General features: G+C 35.7%; 1 protein-coding gene across 1 annotated transcript; it reads left to right on the forward strand.

Moving 5' to 3' along the window:
- Positions 1–9,329: 9,329 nt before the first annotated feature.
- Positions 9,330–13,652, forward strand: LOC114329454 (facilitated trehalose transporter Tret1-like). Its single transcript, XM_050647598.1, has 2 exons — positions 9,330–9,411; positions 12,712–13,652. Exons 1-2 carry the CDS (start codon positions 9,330–9,332, stop codon positions 13,650–13,652), a joined length of 1,023 nt encoding a protein of 340 aa, XP_050503555.1.
- The last annotated feature ends 5,620 nt before the right edge of the window (positions 13,653–19,272 follow it).

Below are 19,272 nucleotides of genomic sequence, written 5' to 3' on the forward strand. Positions count from 1 at the left end.
TGTGTGTGTGTGTGTGTGTGTGTGTGTGTGTGTGTGTGTGTGTGTGTGTGTGTGTGTGTGTGTGTGTGTGTGTGTGTGTGTGTGTGTGTGTGTGTGTGTGTGTGTGTGTGTGTGTGTGTGTGTGTGTGTGTGTGTGTGTGTGTGTGTGTGTGTGTGTGTGTGTGTGTGTGTGTGTGTGTGTGACTGAACTATACAAAACAAATTGCAATTTACGTATCTAAATGCGCGTAATTTGAGAGCTTATCAATTATTAAAAAATGATATGTAGTCGCCAAATAATTAATTTAATGCATTTTAAGTGCAACTTTCTCTTAAGCCGGGAAGATAGGGTGGTTTTCTTGCGAAGGGGTTGTAGCTCAATAATCGAAATGCAGGTGATTTAATAGTGTATTCTTAGAGTATATAAGCTATAGGAATTATATCCGCAATACGATATATTTTAAGTTTTCTCAGCATTTTTCTCTTAAGTTAAATCAATTAAAGGGTTGTTTGGGGGTGAAGGGGATGAGCTCAAAAATCGAAACTATGTAATTTCAAGAGCTCATAAATAGCTCGTAATTCCGCCGCAAAAATATATTCAATATTCCTATTTTTAAGTAGTGGGGGGCTGACTCAGCCCCCCCACTAAAATATTAAATTCCTGCTCAGTGGAACGAGCTCAAAATTTTTAGTTTGCGGAATATGAAAGCTCATAAATAGCTCATAAATCAGGGCTATTTGTTTTTCAATTTTTGCAAGTGGGGGGCAGCTCAACATGGGTATTTTATAAAGAATAACTGTTTTTCGTAAAACTGATAATAAAAAAGTTATCAATAGGTTCCAATTTACGCAGATATACTGTATAAAAATTACAAGAAAATTTTTTTGCTGAACATTTATTATTGTTGAAGCTTATTATTAAATGTATTTTAGGTAAGTTTTACAAAAAAAAGTTTTGATCACTTTGATTAAACTTTTTTTAGCTGGTAATTTTCGGTTTTTGTATTACATTTTTGTTATCTTTCTAAATTTTCTCAAAAAGAAATAGTTTATTTTATTTCTAAAGTATAATAATTCAGTGCATTTTAAAGATTACATCATAAGCTTTAATAAAGCACTTATAAATCTCTAATAGATTTGTTCAAACTTGAGTAATACCGTCTTAAAATGGTGGTAATTCTATAAAACTACGAAGATTTCAAAAATTACATTTTTTGAGACGTCATATTGTAACGATGCGTGATACGTATCGTCACTTTATAATAAGCATTACAAAATATTTGGAACACTCTCACTAGGTATGCAACCAACGTTACAGACACTTGTATTGAAAGTTGCTGTTGATCGACGACAAAGTTGGTAACTTTGGGAAATTCAGAACCTAGAAGTTGGTTTGTGTGTCGATACGGCTTCCGGCTGACGTGATTGTCATTGTAGAGGGACCGGATCGTGACTTCAATCTCGGCTTTTGTGGAAGCCAGACCTCACACCAGTGGCCATTACGGAGAATATAAAATTTTGGTTGAAATGTTTTAAATAGAATATTAATTTACGTGAGAAGTAGTTGTTTTGTTTTTGGTTAAGTGTTTGAAGAGAAGAGTTTTTGTGTTCCAACACCTTTTTTTTGAAGAGTAATGGCCACTGGTGGAGACCAAGATTAAGTCACCCCAAACAAGTTTTGAAATGGAATAGACAATCATTTTGGGTTTTTGGGCATTGGATGGAGTTTAGTTTTGGTTTATTTTCTTTGGGAAAATATATAGTTTTCTGGTGCTAGGAAGTAGCTCCTTGTCGCACCTCATCTTCATACCTTCTGGTTGGTGAGAAGTACTTCCCCTAAGGTAGGGAAAACCGGAAGATACCTTACTTGGCTCTCCCCGTATCAACTACTGGAGTTTGGAGAAGCCACAGTCCTGCATTTAGTAGAAGCGACAGGTTTTTATTGTTAAAATTTACATTTACAATCCTTTTGCCTAATATTTTTTTTTCAACTTTAACATTTTTAATAACATAGATAACCTTAAAAATCATGTAAATTCAACTCTTCTAAAATCAATTCACTTTATCATATTAAATATTTTCTTTTCAACAAATTTTAGGTCATTTTCATTATTGTATCTTTATTTAAAATAGTCCGGAGATCATAACCTACCTGGTAAGATAATGTGCACACTATCGTAAGGTTATTACCTCATCTCTTTAATAGTATTTATTTCATTCGTAAGTATTGTCCGGTTCGTCATTCTGATCAGATACGAAATTGTCAACCAATGTTGTAATACTCTTTAATAATAAGTTTTTGTACATGCATATTCAAATCAACTAATTGTCTTGGTATAATAAATTCAATCCATTTTTATACTGTAATATATAGGTTATAGACAGGAGCGTACTAGCCTAGTACGTCAGGTGTTAGCTAGTTTGTATAAATTGTATATAGGGGTTATAGGTAATTTTTTTCCATTAAACTGGTTGGTTGTACATACTTATATGTTTTATTATCCTACCACTTTAATAGTCTTAGTTAGGTACAGCATTATAGGTCACGTGGAGAAGAATTTATTCAATTCTTCCCTGGCGCTCAACACTACTTCTGAATATCTTCTTGGTCAATAGTTCTTTTCTTGTCATTACTCCTTATATTAATTTATTTTCTTTATCATTCAAGTATTTCAGTAGGTACCGTCTTACTAGGGCGTGCAAATACGGCCTGATCCTTCCCTGAGCCCTACTGTTTAGTCTCTTCAATTTCCAGCTAGCCTATTTCTGTAAAACTTTAGTCATTTATTAAGCTACCACATTCAAACAGAATAATCATACGTTACAATTGGCGCTCGCCAACGTGGAGCCCGATTTTCAGTAAGACAGTACCTTTCTTTATTTTGTTGCTCATTGTAAATTTTTCTAGTAAGTATCTTTCTGGTTCATTGTTGTATATTTTGTAATTATATAGAAATAAATTTTTGATTCCTTTTGTACGTTATTTGGAAAATACACTAGTGCACTTGTATTGCTGTATTGGTACTATTTTAATTTATTTAAAATAATAATTGTAAATCGTGAGTAGGATAATATTTGAATAGGTATATTGGTTGACATTTCGGTCTGGTCGGTTTGGTGATACCTGGATATTTATTTTTGAAAAATTTTGAATTATTTATTTTTTTTTTGATATCTAGGTACATTACTACTTTTGATTTAGGTGCAGCCACAATATACTACAGTTAGCTAAATTTTTGCTTACCATACCTATATATAATTTATAAAGTTTTCATTTTTTTTATATACATTTTCGTTTAAACATCTACTTAAATTATTTTAAATATCTACCCCAAATATATATCTCGGTTATATTTGGTTTGTCGGTTTGTTAGGTCGTTAGTTTAGCAGCTCGTCGGTTGAGCAGCTTGTTTAGTAGATTGTCGGTTAATTGGGTCGTTAGTTTGTTGGGTTGGGTTCGGTTTGTCGTTGTTGGGTTGGGCTTATTGTTACTAAATTTTTCCTACCACCATGTGTACCTTTCAGCCAGAGCATTTATTAGTTAAGGAGGTAGATTATGAGTTGAGGATAAGAGAAATAGAGGTTGAAGAATCCGCTAAATGTGATAAAAAACGCAGTCTATTGCGCGGTGCTCTTAAACAAGAGCAAGGAAATAGGAGTTTCCGTCAGATTTCAGCTGCAGCTATTCCTTTCCTGGAACAACAACAAGGAATAAATGAGACACTAGAGGATCTTACGCAAAAGATAAATAATTTTAGAGGGACTGTCCATGATAGCATGTATTCTAGATACATTTCACGTCTTGCTCATATCTCTGGTCGTGTCCACTTATTATGTTGCTCAGATGAGGAGCAACAACTTTACAAACGCTCTATGTCCATTAGGATTCTCAGTCTAGAAGGTGAACTCGATTTTCGAGTAAATCCTCTAGCCACGTCCACTCCTGTTTCTTCAGTTCAAGCCTCTAATTCCTTGTTACATCCCAAGCCTGTGCAGGTACATAAGTGGGGAGTTTCGTTTTCTGGTGAAGGTCATTATGAACAAGTAATTTCATTTTTAGATAGGGTAGAATGTCTTCGTGTTTCGAGAGGTGTGAGTGAGGAAGATCTTTTTTCGGCTTCTGCCGAATTATTTACAGGCCATGCTTTTACGTGGTTTATGAACAACCGTGGTAGCTTTACCACTTGGACTGGTTTGGCTCAGAAACTAAAATCCGATTTTCTGCCTTATTCTTTCCAAACTGATCTCTTAGACGAGATCAAGAACCGCAAGCAGAAACCTGGAGAATCAGTGACTATGTTTATTAACACTATGTTGGGTATATGTAGTCGTTTAGATACTCCTTTAACAGATAATGCAAAAATTAAGATAATTTTAAAATGTTTGCTACCTTTTTACCGTGCCCAATTGGCACTTGTTGATATAGCCACTATCGAAGACCTGACAGATAAGTGTAAACGGTTAGAGGAAACTCTATCCTGGTCTTTTCATCCTCCTACAACATCTAATTCTGGTGCTGGATTTAACTCTCACTCCTCGAGAAATCGTTCTTGGCAATCTAGACCCCATACACCGAATGTGTCTGTGACTACTTATTCTTTGTCTTGCTGGAATTGTCAGGGAATTGGTCACGCATTTCGGGATTGTTCCAGACCCCAAACCCGGATTTTCTGCCACGGTTGTGGTAAAGATAACACACTGAAACGAAATTGTTTTAAGTGTTCGGGAAACGAGCATGCAGAGGCTCGTACCCTGAGCGTTCCTCAAACAGCAGCCCCATCAGAGAATATGACCGCAGCTGTAGACGAAGCTTCAGGTCCAATACCCGCCAGCAGCTCAAAAACACCCTCTCAGGAAGGAAGAAACACTTCCAACCGGAGACCTGCACGCAAACCGAAATCAGGGAAAAAGTAATTGTTAATAACACTTCAGTTGACTCGTGCGGTTCGCTTGATCGTAGATTATCCCCTCCAGTCTTAAACTGGAATTTTAGTAATAAGCATAATCAAGACAAGGAAACAGTTCCAAATTCTATACCATGTTGTACGTTTGTAAATAATAATAATATGTCTATGTTAATACCAGATAATTTTGAAAATAAATCAGATATTTTGGATTTTGATATAAATTCGTTATTAGTTAGGAAACATAATGATAACCGACCTTATCTTGAAATTGAAATTTTAGGACAATCTTGTTTAGCTCTATTAGATAGTGGTTCTAACATTTCTTTAATAGGTTCGAATTCGCTGAAATTGTTAGAAAACACGGATATTAATGTTATGCCTATTTCTTCTCTGCAAGTCTCTACTGCGGATGGTGCTATCCAGTCAATTACAGGTAAATTTGACACAGAAATCGTAGTTGCCAATATTCGGAAAATGATTACATTTTATGTTATCCCTTCAATTAAAAATTCTATAATTCTTGGCATGGATTTCTTAAATGCATTTAATAGTACATTAAACTGTTCAGATTTTTCGTTGTTTATATCTTCCTTTAATGTCGCAACTGTAAGTGCCATTCGTGAGTTCTCTAGTTTGTCTAGTTTAGAACAAACCCAGTTAGAGAATATTATCTCTAAATTTTCTTCTATCTCTTCCAAAGATAAATTAGGCCGTACACATTTAATATCTCATACTATCGAAGTGAACACTTCAACTCCGTTTAGACAATATCAATATCCCATACCTCAGGCATGGCAAGCAGATTTGGGTAAAGAAATTGATTCGATGCTCTCTCTAAACATTATCGAACATTCAAATTCTTCATATTGTTCGCCGTTATGGATGACAAAGAAGAAGGATGGATCACTCCGAGTATGCTTCGATGGTCGCAAACTTAATAGTATCACTACTAATCGAGATGCTTATCCCATCCCTCGGATAGATATAATTCTGAGCAAACTTCAGAATGCCAAATATATCTCTTCGATCGATTTATCCAAAGCCTTCTTACAAATTCCGTTAAGCGAAGAGAGTAAGAAGTATGCTGCTTTCGCTGTCAGTGGTAAAGGGTTATTTCAATTTGTCACAATGCCTTTCGGTCTAGTTTCAGCTCCACAAACAATGTGTCGTCTAATGGACTTGGTTATTGGTCCACAACTTGAACCATTTGTATTTTATTACTTAGATGACATTATAGTTGTTACTCCTGATTTTTCTTCACATATTGAGATATTAGAGAAGTTATTTTCACGCCTTAAAGAGGCTAATCTCACTGTTAATTTAGAGAAATGTAATTTTTGTCGTCCTAATTTGAAATTTCTAGGATATGTTGTTGATCATCAAGGTTTGAGAACAGACCCTGACAAAGTAACCGCTATTAAGGACTTCCCCATTCCTAAAACTACTACACAATTACGTAGGATCTTGGGCATGTGTGGTTACTATCGTCGATTTGTGCCTTCTTATTCTACTTTATTATCACCCCTTACTGACCTCCTTAAGAATAGGAAAAAGGGCCAGACTATCACCTGGACTCCTGAAGCTGATGATGCTTTTCATCGCATTAAAGAAGCTCTTACCAGTGCTCCGGTCATGACTTCACCTGATTTCAGTGAACACTTCTACCTAATGACTGATTGTTCGAATACCGCTTCAGGTGGCGTACTCTTTCAGATGAAAGATGGTTCTGAACACCCCATAGCCTATACTAGTAAGAAGCTTAATAAGGCTCAGAAAAATTACTCCACTACAGAGCGTGAACTCCTTGCTATTATTCATGGCTTGGAGGCTTTCCGTTACTATTTAGAAGGTCGTAAGTGCACCCTTATTACTGACCACAGTTCATTATTGTGGATGCATTCTATGCGTAACCCCTCCCAACGTTTGTCTCGATGGATTTGTAAGTTGTCAGCCTTTGATTATAATATCGTCCATCGTAAAGCAAATGGTGTTGTAGTAGCTGATGCTTTGTCTCGAACATTTGATGTCAATCTTCTTGACTTATCCACTTTAGTTCCGGATGCATGGTATCAGAAAATGGTGGAAAAGGTTACCCAAGAACCTGATCAGTATCCTGATTTTAAAGTAGAAAATAATATCCTTTATAAGCATGTTGTTAGTTCAGTAGAAGCTTTGTCTAATATGTCTGATTGGAAAATTGTCGTCCCAACAGCAAACAGGGATGAAATTCTTCGTACTTTTCATGATAATGTGACATCTGGTCATTTCGGTTCCTATAAAACATTTAGTAGAATAGCAGAATTATATTATTGGCCTGGCATGCGCAACTATATTAAGAAATATATATCTAGATGCAAAGTTTGTGCTACAAGCTGGATTAATGGGTACTTTTAGGAACATTGACTTCCCATGGCAGATGATATCCATGGATCTGATTGGACCATATCCTCGTAGTTACAATGGCTATACCTATTGTTTAGTAGTTGTGGACTACTTTACTAAATTTCCACTAGTTTTTCCTCTTCGGAATGCTACTGTCCCTGCCATTGTGAAATATTTGGAGGAACAAGTCTTTTTGTTGTTTGGTGTTCCCCAAATTGTGTCTTGTGACAATGGTCCTCAATTTGTGTCTAAGGCCTTTAAGGATCTTCTAACTAAGTACAAAGTTCAGAAGATCTTTTATAATGCTGCATACCATCCGCAAGCTAATCATAGTGAGCGAGTGAACCGCAGTATTGTAACAGCCCTTAGATCGTACACCTATCCAGATCACAGAGCTTGGGACCAGTATATCCACTCCATAGCTCAAGCCATAAGAACTTCGGTCCATGAAGTTACTCAATGTTCTCCAGGTTATCTGAATTTTGGTAGAAATATTGCTTTGTCTGGTGATTATTTTGGTTTAATTTCAGACAATTCCACAAATCTCCCTGAGATCTCTGAGAAACTTCATCGTTTAGATGATGTTCAGACTTTGCCCCCAATATTTGCAGACATCAGGAAGAAGTTAAAATCTTCTTAACTTAAGTCACAGAGTCAATACAATTTGAGGAAAAGAGATTTGCGATTCTTTGTTGGTGATCGGGTATTAAAACGTAATTTTGTTAAGTCAAGTAAAGGTGATGCTATTTCTGCCAAATTTTGTCAGAAATATGTCTCATGTGTTGTCAGTAAAGTAATCTCTCCTTTAATATATGAATTAAAAGATAGTTCGTCCAACAGGAAACTTGGTCGATTTCACATAAAAGACTTACTACCAGATAATACTGTCAACGACTTAGCATCTTCGTCGTCAGAAGAAGAAGATTAACTTAACAGGTTTGATCAAGTTAATTCCTCTTTCCAAATTTTAGAAATACTCGATTGTTCAATGAATAGGTTAACGATTGGATTTTGATTTTAGTCACCAGATAGGGACTCTATGTTTTATCTATTATAGTAGTCTTTCTAGCTTTCCATATTCTATGTATCTGAGATGCCATTAGTTTATTATTGAGATTTAGCTTAGTTGGGCTTAATATTGAACTGGTATGGAGCTGTTAACACCTTGTATGTGATTATGCTTATATATGTCACCACTTGTAGATTAATGTATCTACCAAATAGGTTTAGATTAGGATTATCTTGTTTTGTATTTGATTTTGTAGTTTCTACTGGAAAGTTATTTCAGTGCTTAGCATGATTCCATGGTACATTAGCTTATTTTTGTCTAAAGAAGTCATTGTGATATTTGTTTGGGTAAATGCAATTTTAGTATACAGTGTGATTCCAAAGTTATACTTCATGTGTCCAAATTTTGATAAAGTTAATTGAGATTAAATTTATGATAAAGACTATGAAACCATTTCATTATTTATTGTAGTGAACATTTCTTAGGAAAGTGGTTTGCCTAGCTTGGCTATGCAAATACGTGGGTTCGAGACTTGTTGCTTATCGACTGTACACCTGATAGGAAGCAGATTTCATTGCTCACAGTTGCCTAGTTCCAAGCCATACCTCAATTAGTTCAGATGCTGAATCTTTATGATAGAATGTTTAATCATCATTTTAATCATGCACTAGGCATTCTTATTCGATTTTCAGTTTACATTCATTCTGAAGAAACTGAGTCTTAACTTGTATGTTTATCTATCCTTCTTAAGTTTTACTATTTTATCATTCTGATAATGATGGTAACTTCTTTGCTATATTGAAATATTGTAGCTTTTGTATTCACCAAGGGATTATTTTGTTCAAGCATCATCTTTCCGAGAACTAAATTTTTTTTTGTTCATATGTACCTTAGGGTCAGGATCACTATCCTGTTCTCTGTGAGTAACTAGGGAACATTTTCTTAATCTGCAGTTTCTTTAGAAATTGATTTACTTGTTCTCTAGTATTTCCATAATTGGATTTATTTATAAGAGTTATTAATATGTGACTTCTTGAATTCTTTCATGAGAGATGACTTCGAATTATTGGTTAGCTTCTTCTGGCCATTCTTATCAATCTGTTGTAGCTATAGCTATAGTTAGAGAATCCCAGAGTAAGCTAACTTCTGTTAGGTCAACTATTCGATTAGTTACCCTTAGATAGATCTCCCATTGAATCTGATACAAATCTGATGATCGGTTGAGTTAGGGTCATGGTAACAAATATGTAATCATCATTAGTACATTTAGTTCTAGGTGTAGCGTTGCTCAATTAAATCTGCCTGATTGTTCCACCTTGGATATGCTTCAATATAAATCTGTTGTCCAATGTCGGATCAATTTAGGATAAAAGGCTTGCTACAATAATTTCCTTTCTTGTCAATAACTCTTATATTTATTTTGATATACTATGGTCTATGTTGGCTTATTGCGAATTGGCTACGAAATCTACTAATTGTTCACTTTGGATATGCTCTATTTAAATCTGTTGTCCATCGATAGAACGATTTTGTATTACTCGTCCCATTCGACATTTTTTTTTTGATTAGGATTTATCTGAATTATGAAGTTTAGCAAAGGGTTATAATAAACCATAACTATGTATGTTGTTACCATATGTGATATATTGGTCATTAAGACAACCCCATTTACATGACTCATAATTTGCGGTTAGGTATAATCGATCGAGTCAGCTGTAAGTGTGAGTAAGTTAGTCGTCGTATAGGTTATATTGAGTTTGTATTCGAATATTGTTGTTATGGTGTTCTGGTTGACTATAATTTGGGGTTTTATAAAAATCTACTGAATCAACTTGAACACAATGTGGTCTTTATGATGTATGCACCGAGGACTTGTCCTACGAGTTCTGTGTCGCTAATATAGGTTATTTTAGGGTATTCTTAGGTTCGTAGTATAGTTTAGATATTTGGTTTATTCACGCCTGTGTTGGATCCCACAGCGTGTGATTTTTCTCTATGGATACATATTTGTGTTGAGTGTCTATATGGGTATATATATGTATAATAAAAAAAAAATTGTTTATAAGATCAATTTTTTTTTCTTACAAGTAATGGGGGAATGTAACGATGCGTGATACGTATCGTCACTTTATAATAAGCATTACAAAATATTTGGAACACTCTCACTAGGTATGCAACCAACGTTACAGACACTTGTATTGAAAGTTGCTGTTGATCGACGACAAAGTTGGTAACTTTGGGAAATTCAGAACCTAGAAGTTGGTTTGTGTGTCGATACGGCTTCCGGCTGACGTGATTGTCATTGTAGAGGGACCGGATCGTGACTTCAATCTCGGCTTTTGTGGAAGCCAGACCTCACACCAGTGGCCATTACGGAGAATATAAAATTTTGGATGAAATGTTTTAAATAGAATATTAATTTAGGTGAGAAGGAGTTGTTTTGTTTTTGGTTAAGTGTTTGAAGAGAAGAGTTTTTGTGTTCCAACACCTTTTTTTTGAAGAGTAATGGCCACTGGTGGAGACCAAGATTAAGTCACCCCAAACAAGTTTTGAAATGGAATAGACAATCATTTTGGGTTCTTGGGCATTGGATGGAGTTTAGTTTTGGTTTATTTTCTTTGGGAAAATATATAGTTTTCCGGTGCTAGGAAGTAGCTCCTTGTCGCACCTCATCTTCATACCTTCTGGTTGGTGAGAAGTACTTCCCCTAAGGTAGGGAAAACCGGAAGATACCTTACTTGGCTCTCCCCGTATCAACTACTGGAGTTTGGAGAAGCCACAGTCCTGCATTTAGTAGAAGCGACAGGTTTTTATTGTTAAAATTTACATTTACAATCCTTTTGCCTAATATTTTTTTTTCAACTTTAACATTTTTAATAACATAGATAACCTTAAAAATCATGTAAATTCAACTCTTCTAAAATCAATTCACTTTATCATATTAAATATTTTCTTTTCAACAAATTTTAGGTCATTTTCATTATTGTATCTTTATTTAAAATAGTCCGGAGATCATAACCTACCTGGTAAGATAATGTGCACACTATCGTAAGGTTATTACCTCATCTCTTTAATAGTATTTATTTCATTCGTAAGTATTGTCCGGTTCGTCATTCTGATCAGATACGAAATTGTCAACCAATGTTGTAATACTCTTTAATAATAAGTTTTTGTACATGCATATTCAAATCAACTAATTGTCTTGGTATAATAAATTCAATCCATTTTTATACTGTAATATATAGGTTATAGACAGGAGCGTACTAGCCTAGTACGTCAGGTGTTAGCTAGTTTGTATAAATTGTATATAGGGGTTATAGGTAATTTTTTTCCATTAAACTGGTTGGTTGTACATACTTATATGTTTTATTATCCTACCACTTTAATAGTCTTAGTTAGGTACAGCATTATATGTCACGTGGAGAAGAATTTATTCAATTCTTCCCTGGCGCTCAACACTACTTCTGAATATCTTCTTGGTCAATAGTTCTTTTCTTGTCATTACTCCTTATATTAATTTATTTTCTTTATCATTCAAGTATTTCAGTAGGTACCGTCTTACTAGGGCGTGCAAATACGGCCTGATCCTTCCCTGAGCCCTACTGTTTAGTCTCTTCAATTTCCAGCTAGCCTATTTCTGTAAAACTTTAGTCATTTATTAAGCTACCCCATTCAAACAGAATAATCATACGTTACAATATCATTTAAATTAAATCTTTGAGATTTTTTTTAATGAATCATCATTTAGTAAGATGCTTAAAAGGTAAATTGTGCAAAATTGTGAGTTTAATAAGAAAAATTGTATTAGTTGCACATTTTTAAATAATTTTTAAACAAAATTCATGTAAGGCACACTTTCCACCCACACCGTACTTATCCCCATACATTTTATTTCTTTTTATTATAACCATAAGATAGCTTAATTACTCTTCTTTCATTTTCAATTTGTAAAACTTCATTTGATCCATCAGTTAAAGAATTACATTAAAATAACTCAACCGTGCACTTCGCCGTAACCTAGTTTACAGTGCGCCAATGTTTGTGAGAAGAGTCACTTTAGCGTTATAAATAAAAAATTATAGAAGATACAGATTTAATTCTAGAAAATTATTTATATAAGGTTTTTTTGTAAAATTTTCTAAGTTGTTCAATGGTCAAGTCAGTTTTTTCCAAAATTTATATTTTCGTAGTTATTTAAAAAACCATCTAATTTCGTAGTTCATTTGTTTAATAAAAACTGACGCACCCTTTTCTCGAGTAGAACTTTTTGATATGTTGTTTATTAAACATTTCTTAATGAAATTACAAAAAGTTCTATCTTGTTTGATTTTTTCCGAAGTGAAAGCTATATGCACTCCCTTAATAGGTATTTACACAATATACATTGTAGTTATACATTTAAATTTATTTTTAATATATTTTTTTTACTTTTAGGAATATTTTTTGTTCATCTCTTCGGAACTTTTCTCTCGTGGAAATTAACAGCTCTGATATGTTCGATGTTTGCAGTAATAGCTCAAATAGTAATACCGTTTACTGCCGAATCGCCATCGTGGTTACTCAGCAAAGACAAGGTAGAGGAAGCAAAAAAATCTTTCCTATGGTGTCGAGGAGATTCAGAAGAAGCGACCAAAGAATTTGAGGCAATGTTGAGCCAAAAGGATGAACAGGAAAAAGATAAAGAACAAACTAAATTTAAACATCTTTTCGTTCCGGAGTTCTTAAAACCCTTAGGTATCCTCTGCGTCTACATATCAGCAAACCAGTGGAGTGGAATAAATGCGATGCCCTTTTACTATGTCCGTATTATGAAGGAAACTATCGGTGAAGATATAAACGACTACGTTGCAACGTTAGTGGTGGACGCTGTTAGATGTTTTATGTCATTACTGGCTTCTGCGCTTTTAAAAAGATACAATCGTAGGCCTCTTGCAATTATTAGTGGTTTTGGAGCTGCCGTTTCACTATTTGTACTAAGTTTTTATACTTACATAATAACAGCCTTCCCGACCATACGTTCGGGCTATATTCCGATGGCATGTTTAGTTTCTTTTATGATTTTTGTATGCATTGGGTTTCAACCATTACCGTGGTCTTTGGTAGGTGAATTATTTCCCATAAAATCTAGAAGTATTGGAGGCGGATTAACATCTTGTGTAGCTTTTCTAGCCTTACTTTCAATAGTCAAGACTATGCCCGATTTATTTGAGATGTATACTATCAGTGGCGTGTTTCTAATCTTTGGGATAGTGAGTTTGGGTGCTACTATATTTGTGTGTTTTTTCCTACCTGAAACTAAAGACAAGACCTTGCAGGAAATCGAGGAAGAATTTAGAGGCAAGGAGAAAAAATTTATAGAAAATTCTCGAATTTAAATGCTGTAACTACTTTTAACTAATATTTAATGTTTTATTCTTAGCATTATTTATTAAAAAATGTATTAAAATAAAAGCCAAAATAATTGCGTTTATTTAATTTGAATAAATAGGTTTTGAGCACAAAATTTATTGGAAATTTAAATTCAATAAGAAAATGCAATCGTAATTAATGAACCGACCGTCGATAATGAACTTACACATATTGAACAAGAACTTAGCGATCCTACACGGTTAAGTCCTACACAAATTAAGTTCATGACATTCTTTTGTAGACAGTATAGATATGTTAAACAGATAAAAAAATGAAAGAATAAATATCTACAATCTAAATACGAGAAAGTGTTAATGTATTATATAAGCGAATTCAGAAATTAGGAGGGAAATGGAAGTTTTTCAATAAAGCTCGTAAATATTTTTTTTACTTTGCTTAATGCCTCGACAACTGATGACCATTGGCATGGTACAGTTGATTTTTGCAATCAGATACCTAGTGTAATGTGTAGTGTGTCTGTTGAGCAAATGCCTTGTTACTTAGCAAAGTCCACGTCATTATCTTTACAAAGAGAGGCTAGTTCTATCCGAACGTCTGCGATCTGTCCTGTGAGTATCGATCCCACAAGGATAGAAATAGTAAATACTAGGTCAGCAAGAACGACGAAAAAATATTGCGATAATGAATAAAACACGGCTAAAAACAAAGACTTAAATGCAAACCGTAATAAAATGTTTAAAGGTTTAATTAAATCAAAAATGAATAACCATTTTCAATTTCGTTGTAAAACGAAAACACAGCCGAACCATATTCTAGTCCAATCAGAGAGTGCTGCAAGCACCCCTACCGGTTTCGAAATTTATTAGTCTCTCATCAGGAGGCACATATGCTGCTCTCCCTGATACCAACCAAAACAAACCCCAGCATGCAGTCCCGGATTGCAACGAACGAAATGGCATATATGCCCTAGCGGCAACTGCTTGCAAAAAGACTAAGTTTTCACTCTAATGGCATATAAAACAACATAATGCTATTCTACATCCCACCAGAATGAAAACAATGGGAACCTTCTCTGGTTACACCTCCGAGGCTTCTACAATTTGCAAGCCATACGGATGCTGAGACTAAGGAAGATGAGGGAATTCTACAATTTACAATTCACGTCCCATCTGCTCAGCGCGGTTAAGTTCCAACGAGAATGGTTCCAAAAATGAATAACCATTTTCAATTTCGTTGTAAAACGAAAATACAGCCGAACCATATTCTAGTCCAATCAGAGAGTGCTGCAAGCACCTCTACCGGTTTCGAAACTTATTAGTCTCTCATCAGGAGGCACATATGCTGCTCTCCCTGATCCAACCAAAACAAACCCCAGCGTGCAGTCCCGGATTGCAACGAACGAAATGGCATAAATGCCCTAGCGGCAACTGCTACCAAAAAGACTAAGTTTTCACTCTAATGGCATATAAAACAACATAATGCTATTCTACATCCCACCAGAATGAAAACAATGGGAACCTTCTCTGGTTACACCTCCGAGGCTTCTACAATTTGCAAGCCATACGGATGCTGAGACTAAGGAAGATGAGGGAATTCTACAATTTACAATTCACGTCCCATCTGCTCAGCGCGGTAAAGTTCCAACGAGAATGGTTCCCTTCATACTCCACACAGAGTAAATGTAAATCAAAAATGAATAACCATTTTCAATTTCGTTGCAAAACGAAAATACAGCCGAACCATATTCTAGTCCAATCAGAGAGTGCTGCAAGCACCTCTACCGGTTTCGAAACTTATTAGTCTCTCATCAGGAGGCACATATGCTGCTCTCCCTGATCCAACCAAAACAAACCCCAGCGTGCAGTCCCGGATTGCAACGAACGAAATGGCATAGATGCCCTAGCGGCAACTGCTACCAAAAAGACAAGTTTTCACTCTAATGGCATATAAAACAACATAATGCTATTCTACATCCCACCAGAATGAAAACAATGGGAACCTTCTCTGGTTACACCTCCGAGGCTTCTACAATTTGCAAGCCATACGGATGCTGAGACTAAGGAAGATGAGAGAATTCTACAATTTACAATTCACGTCCCATCTGCTCAGCGCGGTAAAGTTCCAACGAGAATGGTTCCCTTCATACTCCACACAGAGTAAATGTAAATCAAAAATGAATAATCATTTTCAATTTCATTACAAAACGAAAATACAGCCGAACCATATTCTAGTCCAATCAGAGAGTGCTGCAAGCACCTCTACCGGTTTCGTAACTTATTAGTCTCTCATCAGGAGGCACATATGCTGCTCTCCCTGATCCAACCAAAACAAACCCCAGCGTGCAGTCCCGGATTGCAACAAACGAAATGGCATAGATGCCCTAGCGGCAACTGCTACCAAAAAGACTAAGTTTTCACTCTAATGGCATATAAAACAACATAATGCTATTCTACATCTCACCAGAATGAAAACAATGGGAACCTTCTCTGGTTACACCTCCGAGGCTTCTACAATTTGCAAGCCATACGGATGCTGAGACTAAGAATGGTTCCCTTCATACTCCACACAGAGTAAATGTAAACAAAAATGAATAACCATTTTCAATTTCGTTGCAAAACGAAAACACAGCCGAACCATATTCTAGTCCAATCAGAGAGTGCTGCAAGCACCCCTACCGGTTTCGAAACTTATTAGTCTCTCATCAGGAGGCACATATGCTGCTCTCCCTGATCCAACCAAAACAAACCCCAGCGTGCAGTCCCGGATTGCAACGAACGAAATGGCATAGATGCCCTAGCGGCAACTGCTACCAAAAAGACAAGTTTTCACTCTAATGGCATATAAAACAACATAATGCTATTCTACATCCCACCAGAATGAAAACAATGGGAACCTTCTCTGGTTACACCTCCGAGGCTTCTACAATTTGCAAGCCATACGGATGCTGAGACTAAGGAAGATGAGAGAATTCTACAATTTACAATTCACGTCCCATCTGCTCAGCGCGGTAAAGTTCCAACGAGAATGGTTCCCTTCATACTCCACACAGAGTAAATGTAAATCAAAAATGAATAATCATTTTCAATTTCATTACAAAACGAAAATACAGCCGAACCATATTCTAGTCCAATCAGAGAGTGCTGCAAGCACCTCTACCGGTTTCGTAACTTATTAGTCTCTCATCAGGAGGCACATATGCTGCTCTCCCTGATCCAACCAAAACAAACCCCAGCGTGCAGTCCCGGATTGCAACGAACGAAATGGCATAGATGCCCTAGCGGCAACTGCTACCAAAAAGACTAAGTTTTCACTCTAATGGCATATAAAACAACATAATGCTATTCTACATCCCACCAGAATGAAAACAATGGGAACCTTCTCTGGTTACACCTCCGAGGCTTCTACAATTTGCAAGCCATACGGATGCTGAGACTAAGAATGGTTCCCTTCATACTCCACACAGAGTAAATGTAAACAAAAATGAATAACCATTTTCAATTTCGTTGCAAAACGAAGACACAGCCGAACCATATTCTAGTCCAATCAGAGAGTGCTGCAAGCACCCCTACCGGTTTCGAAACTTATTAGTCTCTCATCAGGACGCACATATGCTGCTCTCCCTGATCCAACCAAAACAAACCCCAGAATGCAGTCCCGGATTGCAACGAACGAAATGGCATATATGCCCTAGCGGCAACTGCTTGCAAAAAGACTAAATTTTCACTCTAATGGCATATAAAACAACATAATGCTATTCTACTTCCCACCAGAATGAAAACAATGGGAACCTTCTCTAGCCATACGGCTTTGCAAGCCGTATGGCTTGCAAATTGTAGAAGCATCGGAGGTGTAACCAGAGAATGTTCCCATTGTTTTCATTCTGGTGGGATGAAGAATAGCATTATGTTGTTTTATATGCCATTGGAGTGAAAACTTAATTTTTTTGCAAGCAGTTGCCGCTAGGGCATCTATGCCATTTCGTTCGTTGCAATCCGGGACTGCATGCTGGGGTTTGTTTTGGTTGGATCAGGGAGCGCAGCATATGTGCCTCCTGATGAGAGACTAATAAGTTTCGAAACCGGTAGGGGTGCTTGCAGCACTCTGATTGAACTAGAATATGGGTCGGCTGTGTTTTCGTTTTGCAACGAAATTGAAAATGGTTATTCATTTTTGATTTACATTTACTCTGTGTGGAGTATGAAGGGAACCATTCTCGTTGGAACTTAACCGCGCTGAGCAGATGGGACGTGAATTGTAAATTCTAGAATTCCCTCATCTTCCTTAGTCTCAGCATCCGTATGGCTTGCAAATTGTAGAAGCCTCGGAGGTGTAACCAGAGAAGGTTCCCATTGTTTTCATTCTGGTGGGATGTAGAATAGCATTATGTTGTTTTATATGCCATTAGAGTGAAAACTTAGTCTTTTTGTTTAATTAAATGTTCAAAGATGAAGTTATAGCAGTGGCGGCTTTTGAGGTAAGCAGGAGAGGCTGGGCCTACCCAATAATTTTAAGAGCTTTAAAATTGAAAAACATATATTCAAAAATTATGTTAATGCATTTAAATAACTTTTAAATGTACTATGATCTGTTTTTAAACCAGGAGGAGTAATTCAAATTTACCGGGCCCTAATGCTTGTTTGTACTTGGTCCAACCTCGGGCCAGTTTACTCCCGGTTGTCTTGTCCGACGGCGGTGGGGAGCAAGGTTAATAGATTATTGCATAGGTTGTCTCGTAACTTTAGACCAATCAAATGTTCGCTTTTTAAAGGCGGCAATACATCACCCGTACGAAAATTTTAAAATTGTCATAAGTTTCAATGCTAATAAACGGTTCAAAAACTTAAGTTTTGCAATATATTTTGGGATTTTCTTCGGTATAAATATATTAAGTGGTTATTATATTGGTAATTATATCCATTTTTCCCTTAAAAATCAAAAGTCTGCTAACAAAACCCGGGAATTGATTTAGCACTCATTATGTGTGGATTAAATGGACAAAACAGTTAGTTTGCACACAAACTCAAAAAAATAAAAGAAAAAGTTTAAAAGCAAAAATAGTAATATGTAGGTTATTTACTTATTATGTTTTTCGTGAAAAGTGCAGCATTTTTATCATTTTTAGTGGTATATGCAACAACAAAAGAACGAATAATATAAGTAATTATTTATTATTAGATTAAAATACAAAAAAACACGACTTTATAATATTAACATATTCAGACACGAGGAAGTGTTTGCTACATATTTTCTTATATTTAGAGGCCCATTCATCTTTATGGCAACATTTTATTATCCATTGTTTGATAACTTTAAGGTATTTGGGAAATGTAAAAAACCATTATTTTGTTTCCATCTAATTCAGGAATTTTGGAGTTGCGTTTACATATAGCTATGCTACAAATGTTACCGCCACTTATCTAAAAAACATTTCATTATTATACAAAACTACATATTATAATTATTGTTATACTAACCTTTATATCACGGCAACGAAAACACACTTCACATGTCATTACTGCCTTTGTATAGGACCTAAATTAGTATTCATAGTAATATTGTTCTTATATAGGTACTTAAAAACTCAACAAATATTAAACAAATAAACGATATTATAAGGAAATTCCA

This window comes from Diabrotica virgifera, chromosome 3, assembly GCF_917563875.1.
Source record: "Diabrotica virgifera virgifera chromosome 3, PGI_DIABVI_V3a".
Lineage (NCBI taxonomy): Eukaryota > Metazoa > Arthropoda > Insecta > Coleoptera > Chrysomelidae > Diabrotica > Diabrotica virgifera.

Coding starts and splice junctions, on each gene's coding strand:
- LOC114329454 (XM_050647598.1), top strand. CDS start 9,330: ATGACTTCGAATTATTGGTTAGCTTCTTCTGGCCATTCTTATCAATCT. Junction 9,412..12,711: donor TATAGTTAGAGAATCCCAGA/GTAAGCTAACTT, acceptor TTTTACTTTTAG/GAATATTTTTTGTTCATCTC.